Source organism: Eulemur rufifrons, chromosome 18 (genome assembly GCF_041146395.1).
Source record: "Eulemur rufifrons isolate Redbay chromosome 18, OSU_ERuf_1, whole genome shotgun sequence".
NCBI classification, from domain to species: Eukaryota; Metazoa; Chordata; class Mammalia; order Primates; family Lemuridae; genus Eulemur; species Eulemur rufifrons.
The window spans coordinates 48,811,129-48,827,096 of record NC_091000.1 but is presented as its reverse complement, the minus strand read 5'-3'; the positions used below and the strand labels follow the sequence as shown (position 1 = coordinate 48,827,096).

General features: G+C 40.1%; 1 protein-coding gene across 2 annotated transcripts in view; it reads left to right on the top strand.

Annotated features, from left to right (window-relative positions):
* CARMIL1 (capping protein regulator and myosin 1 linker 1) overlaps positions 1–15,968 on the top strand; it is a 304,319-nt gene that overhangs the window by 276,137 nt on the left and 12,214 nt on the right. For both annotated transcript variants that reach the window (XM_069493053.1, XM_069493052.1), the window contains exons 32-34: positions 5,532–5,644; positions 10,640–11,072; positions 15,456–15,537. In XM_069493053.1, coding sequence (XP_069349154.1) covers positions 5,532–5,644; positions 10,640–11,072; positions 15,456–15,537 — 628 coding nt within the window. The remainder of the gene's footprint in view (positions 1–5,531; positions 5,645–10,639; positions 11,073–15,455; positions 15,538–15,968) is intronic.

Genomic DNA, 15,968 nt, shown 5'->3' with positions numbered 1-15,968 from the left:
AGGAGGATCACTTGAGCCCAGGAATTCAAGGCCAGCCTGGGCAACGTAGTAAGACCCTGTCTCTAAAAAAAGAAATGAATAAAAATTTTTTTAAATGCCATAAAAATTTTTCAAAATCAACTAAATCTGGGTATAGATTTTCTCCTATGTGCTTTGAATCACAATATCCATAAGGCTAGAAGGGATTTTGAACTCATCTTGTCTGATCCCTTATGAAGTGTTTAAAAACCCCAACAAGCCCTCAGTTGGCCATCCCATCTATAATTCCTCTTTCCATGCAGCCACCATTTTCTAAAAGATCTAATGATTAGCAAATTATTTTTTGTGCTGCTAAAAATCTTGCTTTACAATTTTAACTTAGCCATCTTGTTTGTGTCTTCTGGAGTGGCACATGTTATTTAAATCTCTTCTACTTAGTAGACTTACCAATATTTATGGATCAAATCTAAATTTCCTCAGTTCTTTCAATGTTCATCATATGATACCGTCTGGAATCCATTTACAAGTCTTGTTACTTGGTTCTGAGTATATTGCAGTGTGGCACCTAAGACAAAATAGAGTACAAAATAGTAAGATTGGCCATATCACTTCCCTCCTTTTAAATGCTGTACTCTTTATTCAACCACAGGTTGTATTCACTTTTTTAATGGCCAGATTTTCCAGGTGACTGGTATTGGTCTTATTTTCAGGCAAGGCCTATAATCTTTTTTTTATAAGCATATTTCAGCCAGAGGAAAAGGGGATACATGCCTCAGGGAATCTGAATTTAACCCAGAAGTCCTAGTATACTTCCAGTTACATCTCACTGGCCAGAAATGAACCATATTTCCACCCCCAGCTGCAAAAGAATCTAGAAAGATAAGTGGTCAGTTGGTCACATTGATATTCCAAGTAAGTCAGGGTTGTACAGAGTAAACAAGGGAGAATAGACACTGGATAGACACATGGCAGTTTCTAATGTTGTTTCTTCAGTTAGAAAGTTTTCTTCTATTTTGCTAATTTTTTTTTTCAATGAATGGTTGTTAAATTTTATTTTCAGTATTTGTTGAGATTGATAATTTTTCTCTTTTAATCTACTATTTTGATGAATCACATTAACACATGTTTTCTAATGTTATAGCTCTGTTGATCATGATATTTTTGCTTTGTTTTAATATACTGCTAGACTTTGCTGATATTAGGGTTTTTGCATCTATGTGCATAAACGAGAGAGACTTACTATTTTTCATTCTTCTTCTTGTGTAGAACATCCATCTAGTTGGGGTTTCAAAGTTATACTATCTTCATAATACTGGTTGGGAAGCTCTTTTTCCTTTCCTATTCTCTGGGACAGTTTGCGTATAATAGAGATTGTCTCTGCCTCTCCTTGGAAGCCGTCTGGGCCCGAAATGTGGTCTATGTGCTATATGCATTTGATGCTTATATGTAAATATTTTACTAGGGATTCACTTCCTTTTGTCATAGATCTGTTCAGATTACCTAACTTTTCTTGAGACTATTTTGATAATTTATGTTTTTCTAGAATATTGTCCACTTAGTCTAATTGTTCATTTAGTTGTTTATAGAATTCTTTTAAGAGTTTTTAATCTCTCCTGCATTGATAGCTATGTCCCTTTTTTTCATTTTAATATATTTCTAATGCCTTTTCTCTTAGTTTTGTGGTTGTCTCTTTTATTAGTGTTTTTCTAAGAGTCAATTTTTATCAATTCTCTCAAGTTCATTAATTTTTGTCTTTGATTATGTTTTCATTTTACTTCCTTTGGGTTCCTTATTTCTTGACTTGATTGCTTAGTTCATTAATTTTCCATGTTTTTTACTTCTAATATATGCACATAAGACTCCGTGATTATTCACTTCACTAATTAGCACTCTTTGGGTATATTTGTTCAAAGGGTTACTAACATACCTAATTGTCCTTGTTTCCTGCCCATCTCTCTCCATCCGGCCTATGAAGACATGGTAAGAGATTTGGCAGCTGCCTTGTCAAAACCCAGGTGCACTGCTTGCTGTGTTCCCCTGGCGTATTCACTTTAATAATCCCAGCAGAGGGAAAACAGAGGGTGGTCTGAATTGTTTTTAATCCTCACAATCTCTGGTTTATTTTCTAAGCATTCGAAAATTATCCTTTTAGTGCTTACTTATATACCAGAGGTGCAAAGTCTACATTCTTTATCAAATGTCAACAGCAGGGATACATATTTTCATTTGCAAAGAAGCCTTTCTCTGAGTGCAAATGCAAATTCCCGTGCTAGCTCAGGGCTGAGAGGTTGTTGCTATTCTTCCTTTCCAACAGCAGTTCTACCCTTTTTAGTCTGCAATTTATTCTCCTTGACAGACAAGAGCAACAGCAGATGAGATTTTGAGAACTTCTCATATCTGTATTTCCTTTCCTTCCCTTTTATTAGAAAAGGAGCTAAAACAGCATGCATGTTTGGCCTTGACCTCTTTTACAAACTACATTTCTGTCTTCGGTATTTCTACTGCTCTTCTTGCAGGCTGACTCCACCTCCTGCTTCTCTTTTAACAGATGCATTTTAAACTGTCTCATTGAAGATCTCCCAGTGCTACTGGACTTCTCTTAACCTGTCTACTCTCAGTCTCTTTGTCTCTAAAATGACAGGGTTGGACTGGGGGAGCTGTAAGGGCCAGTCCGGCCCTAAAAGCTCGTCTGTCCTGCAGGAAAGCAGACTGCTTTGTTCAGCTCTGTGCTTCCATTTCTGAAACCCATTGATGTTCCCCAGAGAACCCTTTCTGCCAGTTATGAATTCTGTTTCAAAGCAGGACAAAATAAATTTTCCTGAGGGGAGAAATTATACAAGTACAACTTAATGTTTTTTTTTTTTCTCAAAATGGAAAGGGGAGTCATTTAGGGGGAGCTGGAAGGAAGCACCATGTTAGGACCATATGTCCTGGGGTCACCTCCTTGCTCATCTACCAGTCAGGTGGCCTGTGTGGGCACCCCTCATACTCTGAACCACTGTTTGATCTGCAACTAGTCAAAAGAAGATATTTTTTAAAACTATCTTTCCTTTTCAGTTCAATGTGAAGGCAAAATAATAATGTGTAAAACACATGTAAACTATCAAGTGCTATATTAACTTAGGGGAATGTTATTACTGTAGAGGTTCTATTCTCTATTGTTTTCCAAAAGGAAAAATGATAATACAATGCAAGCAAATTCTCTACTACTTTACCTTTTGTAATCAAAATGAAAGTTTTTTGTTTTTTGTTTTGAGACAGAATCTTGTTCTGTCACCTGGGCTAGAGTACCGTGGCATCAGCCTAGCTCACAGCAACCTCAAACTCCTGGGCTTAAGTAATTCTCCTTCCTCAGCCTCCCAAGTAGCTGGAATTACAGGCGCACACCACAATGCCTGGCTAATTTTTCTATTTGTAGCAGAGACGGGGTCTCGCTCTTGCTCAGGCTGGTCTTGAACTCCTGACCTCAAGTGATCCTCCCACCTCGGCCTCCCAGAGTGTTAGGATTACAGGCGTGAGCCGCTGAGCCCAGCCAAAATGAAAGTTCTTCAATGAGCTTTTTTCCCCCTCGTAACCGAATTATAGAATTTTGCCGATCCTCTGCTCAATTACAATGCACAGGAAAACCTTGTTCTAGTATAAAAAAGCACCATTCAGATGAGAGATGTAATTGTTTTTATTCTTCACATTTCATAGGGTACTTTGTCTCTTATCTGTCATCTGCTCACTTTTCAGCATTTTACAAACATGAACTCAAACACACAGTTCATTTTCATAATGGAAGTTTCCTGATGAATGGATGATTGTTTAAAGGAAATGATTGGTCTTTTCTTTAAACAATTCCCATGTAAACATAAGCCAAGTTCCCTTTAGGCACCTTGAGACTTGCAAACAAGATTACAGAAAATAACTTTCCCACCATCCTCTGGCAAGACATCTAAACCAGATATCGAAACCACGTGAGAATTTGTCCTTTTACCCAACAGCACAGGCAAGATGCACGCTCTTTCTCCATGGCCTGCAACCTATCTATGTGACATATTAATGTAATATACCATTGCAGACACAAATCAAGCATCTGACTAAGCTCATTATGAGTTGTCCATTCAAAGAGAAACACTAACTTGGTAAATAGTTTTGTTATAGCTTCTCATCACCTTCTCTCAGGAGACCTGAGATTTCAGCTGCCTGCTAGACACCTGCCCCTGGATTCCCCCCAGTGCCTCAAACACTTGGGAAGATGAGACGCATCATGATATTCCCCAGATGTGATCCCTAGAACATCTAGACCATGCTCTCATTTACCCAGCCTACGGATTTTGTTCTTTTCTTGGGCAACTCTTTTCTTTCCATTCTTATTTCTCCACTTCTTCATTAGTCCCCTGGTAATCTCTAGATTAGATTAGATGAGATTATTATAGGAATCTCTGATCTGAGCTCCTGAACAGGTTTTCCTACCTCCAATTTCTGCCTTTCCAATTGGTCCTTCACACCACCCCAGAATACAGGTTGGGCCATAATGATTCTTCATTGACTTATCATCTGTGAAGGAAATTCCATGCTCCTTAGCGTAAGGTTCAAGGCTGTTCATTGTGGGGTTTTGTATTATTAGTTGGGAAGTATTCAACTGTAGGTTACAAGATATTTAACTAGAAGTGACTTCAACAATAAAAAATAGTTTCTCACCTAACAAAAAATTGAGAGGTCTCAGGATCCAGGACTGCTCTATTCAGAAGCACAGCATAGGCACCCAGGTGCTTTCTACCTTTCTGTTTTGTCATCATCAGCATGTGACTTTTTGTCCTCAGGCCTCCCTTCTTCATGAACTGCAGTTGGCGCTGCAGCTCAGACATCACATCCTCCCTCACATTAACCTGCAGAAAAACACATTCTGTCCTCTCAGGGAAACCTGCCCGTGATTTCCTGTTGCATCTCATTGACCAGGATTGCATCCCACATCCACGCCTGATCAGTCACAGGCAAGAGGATGGAATTACAGTGTTTGGCTTATAGGGATCAGTATTTACAACCTGGAATCGAGGCTCTTCCAGCAAGAAAGAAAGGAGGCAGGGGAGGGGTTTGGAGCGGTCAGCAAGATGGCCTTTGTTAGTACTACTGGTGTCTGCCAGGTGCCACCCTTAGCAGGCAGCCCCACCCACACACCTCAGCCACCTGGAATGACCACTACTCTCAGAACTCAGTGTGTGTTTCATTATTCCATGCATCCCCTTTCTCCTTATCACACGCCTGCCGTGCCTTTCTCTGCCTGTAGAATCTTGACCCTTCACAGCCTGTCAGGTCCAAGCTTTTTCTAGTACACCAGTCAGTATGACCCCTCCTCCAGGCATTGTGTTTATAGTGCCTGCTTCACTTTTGTTTCTTCGTGTCGATGTTATGGTTGTACACATGGCTTCTACTCCAGCAGATTATGTGGTCTCTATTTTAGTGAGTCTTCTCCCTCTAATGGCCGTTATCACAATGGGTAATAGAGTAACAAATGTTTGCTGAAATAAGGTGAATGTGAATTAATATCACATCTGTTTGATTTTCAGGTCTGTGCTGCCAACATAGTGTCCCAAGATGGTGAACAGAACGGTCTTATGGGGAGAGTGGACGAAGGTGTAGATGAGTTTTTTACCAAGAAGGTGACCAAAATGGATTCCAGGTGAGTCCAGAGATATTTCACTAATAATGCTATTTAACTAACATTTAAATTACTAAAAGTTGCAATTAAACTTAATATACTAAGTCTCATTTTATATATGGGATTTACTATTCTGATGGTTTGCAAGATATGGTCTCCGGGCCAGCAATACCAGTGTCACCTAGGAACATGTTAGAAATGCAAATTCTCAAACCCCTCCCCTAGACCTAGTGAATCAAAAACTGTGGTAGTGGCACCAGGTTATGCTGAGGCATGCTCTAGTTTCAGAACTATTGTGCTGTTCTAAATTAGACCACAAAATATACCACCCCGAGGTATTTTTTTAGGGCTTTATCACATTCACCTCGATGGCTCCATTATAGGGAGTGATCATTGGCATGCTGGAATTATGTACTTTGAGATTTTCCTTGCTCATAAGTTGATATATTTTGGGAGGGGGCTAAGTCACTGCTAAATGGCATGATTGAACAGTATCAAAATGACAGCAGAATTAGTGAAGAAGTTTCACAGTTAGCCTGTAAAGAGTTTTCGCTGCATTTTTGTATTATTAAGAGTTTCCATAGAAGACAGTTTAGTGATACTTTTGTTAATAGTTGTTTCACTTGAAACACTCCAGTCTTTAAGCATGATTTGTACAAAGTTATTTAATCTCCAACTAAATTCAGATCCATCCCAAAATACACTCTTGACATGCATTTGTGTCTATGAAGTATTCTTCACCTTGAGATATCAAATTCAAGGAATGAATTTAAGCCATACTGATAAGCCAAGAGCAGCAGGCTGGGGACAGGTAGGGCAGGAACTAGTCCATTCTGTAGATTGATGTGCCTTATCTTGCCTCCGCAGGGTGGTGAAATAGAAGTAAGTTAAATTTTTATATCCATAATAGTGTAACTTACTGAATCTTATGAGCTTTAGGACCCAATTATTTGTCTTCTCTGACACTGGCCTTGAAGCTTAGCATAGTATACTTGGCAAAATTCTATTCTATCTTTCAAGAACCAACCTAAATGTCATTTATTCTTTGAAGCTTTCTCTTTACTTCTTCACCACCACCCCCACCCAAATTAATTGCTGTTTCTCTACTGCTGACTTAATACTTTTTTTCCATCCTCTGCACACATGTCTTAGAGCATACATAGTCCTTTGAGAGTTTGATTTTTATTTCTTTTTACAGCACAAAGAATAGATGAGTGTATATTCAATGTAAAAGATTCAAGCAATACGGGCATAAAGAGAGCAAACTGGAAAAGTCCGTTTTAATGATTTGCTTTCAAGTCTTTTTTTTTTCCCCAGAGAATGCTGTTCTTCAGGAACAATACCTGGTTATTATTTTTCATTATAACTTCAGTATCTAACACAGCCCATAATATGTAGTCTACCTTCAATCACTGATGGTTGAGCGAATCGAGGACAATCTTGACCTGTTTCCATATACCCTACAGTTAACCATTGTAGGCTCTTCTTAAACCTCACAAATTTATATTTAGTTAGTGGGGCGGTTCATGAGTATTTGATCTGGACTATATGCTTTGTTATACCTGCCCCTTTGTGATTTCCTCTCCTGTTAATGCTACTTTCTTCTTTAATAGGCTTTGGATGGAAGTTGAGTAATTGGAATTGTATAATGTGTAAAATTCATTTTCTTCAAGGATTCTGCTCTAGGAGGAGCCTGTTCATGTTCCAGTGCACAAGTAGAACTAGATACATCAATTTTCATCAAATAATGATGGAATCTGATAACAGTTGTGATTTTTTTCATTTTATTTTGTTATAAAAGATAGACTGCTGTCAATCTGAGATGTAAAGGACAAGGCACAGGTGAAATCTTGGAGTTGTAAGAAGAAAGTTTGAAAATCAAAGTTATATAATACGTGCTCATACTGTAAAGTGTCAAATATTCTATAAGACTTTTACAAAAGTCCCTTGCTTCTGTCCCTACTCCCTATTCCCTGGAGGCAACTAATTTTTATTCCTTCAGCTATTTATTTTGTTTCCATTTTTCTTAATAACATGCTTTCTTTCTTTTAGATGATAATTTAGATAATCCCTTAACTGAAATACTTGTGACCAGAAGTGTTTCAGATTGCAGACTTTTTTGGATTTTGGAATATTTGCATTATACTTACTGGTTCAGCTTCCCTAATCTGAAAATCTGAAATCCAGAATGCTCCAGTGAGCATTTCCTTTGAGCATTGTATGGTACTTAAGAGTTTCAGATTTTGAAGTATTTCAGATTTTGGATTTGCAGATTAGGAGTATTCAACCTATATAGCTCTGATATACTCTGCTTCCACCACACACACACTCTCTCTCTTTCTCTCTCTTTTCCTCTCCCCATCTTCTTTATTTAAGTTGATCATAATTGTTGATGTCTTGGTCCATTTTCTTGTGCTGTAACAATACCTGTGATTGGGTAATTTGTAAAGGAAAGAAGTTATTTAGCTTATGGTTCTGGAGGCTGGGAAGTTCCAGTCTGGCGGCTGCATCTGATCGGCTTCTGGTGAGGGCCTCTTGCTGCATCATAACATGGCAGAGAAGCAGAAGGGGAAGCAAGTGCCTGCAAAAAGAGGAGGGGACAAGGGAGGTTGACCCGCTTCATAGCAACCCACTCTCTTGAGAATTAACTCATTCCCATGAGAAATAATCCAGTCTCATTAATCCATTTTAATGACCTAATCACCTCTTAAAGGCACCACCTCTCAACACTGCCACATTGGGGACCAAGCCTCAACATGAGTGTTGGTGGAGACAAACCATAGCAGTCAGTGAGATCAATATTTAATGTTTGCTGCATTCTAACCATGTGAATATTCACAGCTGAGTTATATAGTATCCCATGATTACAGTTCCTTCAGCGTTTTTTCCCCCTGGAGTTAATAATCATCCCCTTTTTCATTTGCTTAGTTTTCTACCTTTCCATCACTGACTTACCCCTAAATCTACAGTAATGATATAAATCTCCTCTCAATTTGTTTAAGTGTTCTCGGTTTTATCTTCCTGGACACATCTCTCACCAGTATGTGACCTCAAGGCCTATCCCACGGCTGTCTTCTGGGGTCTCCTTCATCATCTGCTGGGGGAATCCCCTTATCTCATTCCTGTCACTTTCCTATTTTTATTGGCCTGTGACTGTCTTAGTTTATGCCTTTGTTTGGGTAGAGTACCTCCTTGGGTTGCTTCCTGAGAAAGGGAGGGAGTATGGGAAGTGAGTTTCTATAACTTGCGTATCTTTCATTTTGATTAATAGTGTCACAAGGTACAGAATTGTAGGTTGGAATTCATTTTACCTTAGAATTTTGAAAACTTTGCTCCATTATCTTCTAGCTTCTAGTGTTGCTATGGGAACCCAATGTCACCTGGAGTCCTGATCTCTAGAAGCATGTGGGATCGTCTCTGTGTTCTCACTGTTTGGAAATTTTATGACAATATGCCCTGGAATGGATTTTTTATTTTTTTATTTTTTCAAACCAATTTGCTGGGCATTCATGAGCCATTTTCAATTTGGAAATTCATGTCCTTTGGTTCTGGAATTTTTCTTGAATTATTTCTTTCCTAATTTCTTCCCTTTATGTCTACACTCTTCTTTTAAACTTTCATTATTCAAATTATGTATTCCCTCTGTTAATCCATGATCTCTTACCTTTTTTATCCTGTTTTCTCATTCTTTGTATTCCTTTTCCCCTACTTTCTAGAATGGGCCACAAACGAGCTTCCTGGAAGTTTGTAGGTAGGGCTTGTCGACTGGTGGGCTTCAGTGTAGGGTAGGGTCTTCCTGGGCCATTTTGTTGGGGAGGGTGGTCTCCCTGACTCTCAGAATCTTTAGATCTTTTCTCTTGTTTCATCTGCTTGGAGGGTGTAAACCTGCCTCCCTGATTCTAGCATCCAGAGTGGGAGAAAGGAGGTAGGAGATATCCCTCTTCTCCATGCAGGCTTTCTTGAGCCTCCCTGGTTTCACTTCCTACACTCAGCTCAGCTTGGGGTGGGATGGACATCACTGGCTCTGTGGTTTGGGGAGAGGATCTAATGGTTTTGTGAATGGGCTTTACAGAGAAAAAAGTCTTCCTCTCTTAAGCTCCCTCTTCAATTCCACTTCCAGAAATGCCTGCTGCTCCTCCTTCTGGAGCCAGCGCTTCTGGGCCTTTCCTACTGTCAGCTTAAGTTTTAGCTTTCTCAGATCTATTAAGTCAATTTTCATTCATAACGCCTGTATTTTAGCTTCCAAATTCTGTTGTTTTTGCCTTTCCTCCCCTGTGGTGCTTATGCTCTTTTCTTTTTTTTTTTTTTATTCCTTGCTGTTATTTTAACAGAGATTCAAGGAAGCTACATGGGTATTCAGTCTGCCAGCCTTGAATGGGAGGCAGTTGTCTATTGTGTCTCTTACTTAGCTCATTTTGTTTACTCTTTCTCCCCTTCCATCTCCCAAATTTCAGAACACCCTCTTTCTCAAAACTCTCTCCCCAAAGCTCACTCTCTGCCTTTGCTTATTGTTGCCTCTTTCAGTGATATTACATTTAAACAAGTGGATTGAGACTAAGGGTGGGATTTCAGATGTTATCTAATAATTATGGATGGATTGTTAGGCGATTACAGGGCATTCTGGCTCTTTCCAGTGTCCCCCAAGTTAAATAAGATAGTCACCCAGCTGTGTCTTAAGTGAAGCCAGCTTTGCTGGAGGTTCTCACACATAGAGAGGCCCTTGACTAGAGCATTTAAGTATTTTAAAAACTCACCTGTGTTCCTAGTCCTACCATTGACACCTTCAGATTTTCATTCTTAATGTGTGTGTGCCTCAGTTTCCTCACGTGTGGATATGATGATAAGATTCCACATTCCTTCCTATTTCCTAAGTACAATAACTCAAACCAACATTCTTAAATGCTTCGGAATTGTTGCTGTATATGCAGCAATCTCCATATTTACATTTTGACTGAGTCCTGCTGAAACTTATTTACAGTAAAACCCACAGGATCTGTGTTTTGGTTTGAAATGCAGGAAATGGTCAACCAGAGGCTCAGAATCCCATGAGCTTAGCGAAGGAGGAGATGAAAAGAAAAAGCGAGATTCTTGGAAAAGTGGTGGCTTTCTCAATTTAATCAAATCCCGGTCCAAATCAGAGCGGCCACCAACAGTCTTGATGACAGAAGAACCCTCCTCCCCGAAAGGGTCAGTCAGAAGTCCAGCTGTGGACACTCCCAGGAAGGACGCGAAGGCAGCCGAGCACATTGGCAGTTCTGAACGGATCGAGGAGTTAAAAACACCTGACTCCTTTGAAGACAGTCAAGGGGAAGAAACGGGGAAGGTGGACCGGAGTGACAGCAAGAGCAGCCCGCAGGGTGGGCGGAGGTACGGGGTGCAGGTGATGGGCAGTGGTCTGCTGGCAGAGATGAAGGCCAAGCAAGAGAAGAGAGCTGCTTGTGCGCAGAAGGTAAGGATGGGCTTGTATCTATGTATATGTTTGATACATGATAGATGCACATGTTTTCAGGGTGCATGTGTTATTTTGATATATTCATATAATGTATAATGATCAAATCAAGATATTTGGACTATCACCTTAAACATAACTTTTCTTTATGCTGGGAATATTTGAATAATTCTCTTCTATTTTGAAATATACAATAGATTATTGTTAACTGTAGTTACCCTACTGATATATCAAATGCTAGGTCTTAATTCTTCTGTCTAACTATATTTTTGTACCCATTAATCAACCTCCTCCCCACTACCCTTCCCAGTCTCTGGTAACCACCAATCTACCCTCTATCTTCATGAGATAAGGGTGGGTTTGTTTTCACTTGGTTGTCCTTGTTTGAGGTTTTGCCCCCACTCAGTTTTTATGGGCAAGAGAGGAACAGAAAATAGCCTGTTGGTTACATAAAAATCCAAAAACAAAAGACTTATTCCTGAAGAACCTGGAGCACAGATCATGAAGGCATGGCCGTGTTTTCACTTTGGCCCCAGCGTCATGGCCCTGTGCAGAGCACAGAGATTGAAGGTAGGCCGTTGGCTTTGAAGATGCCGGCCTTTTCCCACCTGCCCAGGTGCTTCCTGTGCCTGTCATGCAAACATGTGAGAACTGTTCTGGGAAAATGCTCGCATCTGGGGGAAAAGACTGAGTCAGCTGAATCCAAATGGAGAACTAACAGAGGCAAATAAAAATGCTGAAACCAGATTAAAATTATATAAAGGTAGAATTTATTTTCCAGTTATTTCATAATTTATTTCCTTTTCCAAACCTAAAAATTCTTGCTATATTCCAGATTTAAAAGACAAAAAAAAAGGTCAAGGTATTCTGTTAGAATTAATTGAATACTTGACCATTGGTATCTATTGTCTATAGCTAGAAAAACTTTGTGGTTTAAAAATTGCTGAGTTCCCCCCAAATCTGATGTAAAGCATTACTTATCTTTTTTTTTTTTTTTTTTGAGACAGAATGTTGCTCTGTCACCTGGGCTAGAGTACAGTGGCATCATCATAGCTCACTGCAACCTCAAACTCCTGGGCTCTAGCAATCCTCCTGCCTCAGCCTCCTGAGTAGCTGGGACTACAGGAATGTGCCACCACACCCAGCTAATTTTTGTATTTTTTGTAGAGATGGAGTCTTGCTCTTGCTCAGGCTGGTCTCAAACTCTTGGCCTCAAGTGATCCTCCCACCTCAGCCTCCCAGAGTGCTAGGATTATAAGTGTGAGCCACCGAGGCTGGCCCACCGTTTATTCTTTGAACTTCCTTTTAAAGTAGAAAGTTGTCTTTTTTCTTTCCTTTTTATTAGCTCTATTTTCTCCTGTAGCTACTTGAAGGACTGTATCCTTATGATCACTAAGATGAATGTTACCATGTTCAACTCAGGTTTTGGTCTCTGTCCATTATCCTGAGCCTTTTTACTTTAACACAGCTGGTTCTCCAAAGAAAGGAAAATTGCACATCTATTTTATTTGAAGTATCAGAATGAAACAGTTCATACCGTGAACTCTTGATTTTCAGGAAGTAATGGTAAACTATATACCAGGTGTAGAGGATTCTTTTATATTTCTTCTAAACAACTGATTGTTGTTGTTGTATTAAATCCTCCATCCCACATATTTTACAACTCTTCACCAAAGTTCTCCCATCAACACCAACATTATCTAGCAATTCTCTGCTTACAGATTACTCCTAATTCACTCATGAACCCTTAGAACACAGTTGGGAGAGATCATGTAACTATACTTTGCTAATTTAACAAAGGAGGCATCATGTGGCCTTCATTGGTTGGAACAACTACAATACCATCGTTAGTGAGTCAGATGCCCAAGGAAATGTTTAAACTTTAATCCATTTTGTGAATTTATAACAATGTGTGCTATTTTTACTAATGTACTGTTTATTTTATCATTATTTCCAGTGATGAACAACTTCCTTTTGGTGGGAAGATGAGAAACACTAGAGTAATTTATTTATATACTTTAGCTTTGATATGTAAATTAGCTCAAAGTGACAAAATCCTTATGGTTTAGTTTTTGTGTTTGTTCAGGGCTTGCATAGTACCAACGATCTCTTAGCGCCATCTAGTGTCTGCCTATTTATTTATTTATTTTATTTATTGATTGATTTATTTTAAGACCAGAGTCTCCCTCTGTTGCCCAAGCTAGAGTACAGTGGTGTGATCATAGTTCACTGCAATCTCAAACTGTAGGGCTCAAGCGATCCTTCTGGCTCAGCCTCCCAAGTAGCTAGGAGTATAGGGACAAGCCACCATACCCAGCTAATTTTTAAACATTTTTTTTCTAGCAATGGGGTCTCACGATGTTGCCCAAACTGGTCTTAAGCTCCTGGCCTCAAGTGATCCTCCCCCTTTGGCCTTCCAAAAGGCTAGGATTATAGGCATGAGCCTCTGTGTCTGGCCAAGTGTCAATTTAAAACAATAACCATCATTAAAAATCTTTAGTGTTTAAAATACAGACCAGTCATGAGTCTTCTATCACGACAATAAAATATTAAGAGAAAGTTTTTAAAAAAGTAACTTTTGAATATTTTTGCTAAAGTGCCATGACTGTATTCTTTATAAAGGTAGCAACATAGGGATCAGTGGTCACTATACTGTTGATAAAATATATGGTGTCTTCACTCTTCTCTGAGTAATCTCTTTACATTATTGGCATTTAATATATGTATTTAAAGAAAAAGAACAGTACATATGAAGATATGTTAGCAATCATTTATTAACAAAGGATTCATAGCAGGTGAATGCTTAGCGTTCATATCTTTTCTTCTGGGGGGGGGCCACCAAGTCAGCTGCCTGTACACAAAGACAGGGGGCATTACATTATTGTATTCTTACTCCATAGAGTCATTTTTGGGATTTATAATTACCTGAGAAGACCTGGCAGGAAAAAGAACAGAAAAACCTCAGGATTATTTTTGAGATGCAGGCAAATGAGGCACCCAGGGTACAAAACTTAAGGAGGTCATTACCGTCCAGTGCCCACCCTGCACTTGGAAGAGCCTGGAAGGGAGGGGTCCCAGATGGAGCTTCATGGCTGGTCCTCAGCCCTGCCTAGCAGAGACTTGTCCTAGGCACAGACGGCTAGCATGGGACTTCCTTTCCTGGGGATCACTTTTCCATAGTGTGCCAAATAATGTGCCCATTTTAGCTGCCCGCCCTTGTGTATACATTTCTTCTCAGAGACCTGCTTAGCATCTTCCACTAGCGAAAGAGGACCTTTTGCAGTCTTGCTGAGAAATTCCTCAGCCTTCCTGCTACTTGGGGGCCGCCTTCTGAGAGAGTCGGCACTCCTGGGGACTGTGTGGCTGGAGTAGATTGATGAATGCAGGGAGTGAGGCTGATCTCACCTGCATTGCAAATAATCCTTCATATATTGTAAAAGTAGTTTAAAGCTAGGAATTGGCTGAAGATACTTGCTTTTTAGGTTTGTCAAAAGTGTGAGATGAGCAGGAACAAATAGGCTGAAGGTCAGACTGCCTTGGGAATCATCGTGCCGCCAGATCTACCTGTCCACCTCTTCTGTTACTTAGACAAGAGGTAGATGGAGATCATCTTTGCCAATAGGATCGTTAGGTATTATTAAGCAAACACTGGACTTTGCTTTACATATGTTTTTTGTGTCTAAACGCCTCATTCTAATGTGAAGTTCCTGCACTGGGAAGGGAGAGGCTGATCCTAGCATATCAGTTACAGCTCCTACCCTGAGACAATGGCGTTTCACCCTCCCCATCCTTGCCATCACGAATTCCACCCACCTGCAGACTTTTTAAAAATTAATTCAGGCCCATTCATCTGTATTTGCCTCCTAAGTAGATCTGTGTCCTTTGGTTCTACTTCAGTGGCAAGGAAGACTTTGCCTGTTTCAGGCCCCTTTCATCTGTATTGTATATTGGGGTTAGAAAGATTTCCACTGCTTTTCAACTAGATTTTTGGAAAACAAACCTGGAGTGGGTCCTGTAAATTTCCAGAGTGTAAAGCTTCAGGGGCTACAGAGCCAGTGTAGTGTTCAACAAGAAAGAGAGGAAAGGTCACCAAGCCCGCTGACTTCCCCTGGCCACATGCACCTCTTATCTGTGGTGAGCCTTCTGAGGAACCAGCCACACTTTGGACCCCAGAGCCTGACTGTGAACACAGAATAGGATGTGTTTCTCATAGCTTTGTCCCAGCAGGAGAGCCTGCGGAGACAGATAGGTCAGGTCAGGTCGCTGTAACAGTGGTCAAGCTAAGGAGCTCTTATTTGTTGTCACTTATTATCTGCTTTGTTTTTCTCCTTATGCATTAAATAAATGTGCACCTTTTCGGGTGGTGATGCTTGAATTTTTTAGAAGCTTGGGAATGACGCCATTTGCCAGGATTCTTCCAGCCCCGCCTTGAGCAGCATGGAACGGCTGGATGGAGGTGGGGTAGGTAAGTCAGGCCATTGCTGTCACCCCCTTAGGAAAAGCACTTACCCTCTGGTTTCAGTTGTTACATGTGATTGACAGAAGGTAAATAAAAGTGGCGAGGCTAGAATGGGCCTCTGTGTTGTTTTCAGCTCTTACCTGAAAGACCAAATCCTCTCACCTGCCCCAGCTCCAACTGGGACACGCTTCCCCCCACTATAGCCTTGTGCCTGGGCAGGGCATCTTTGCAAATTCTGATTACTTTTTCATTGAGAACCCCTAAATTATGGGCATTTTGGCAAAGGAGGGAGGAAATAGCTGATGTTTTTAAAAATAAGCCATACGTGGTATGTGGAAGATGAGTGGCTATTTTGTTTGATGTGAGGGATATTCTTCCCTTGCAGCTTGAATATGCCTGAAATCCGATATGTTTTGTCCCTCTGACTTTTTAGGTGT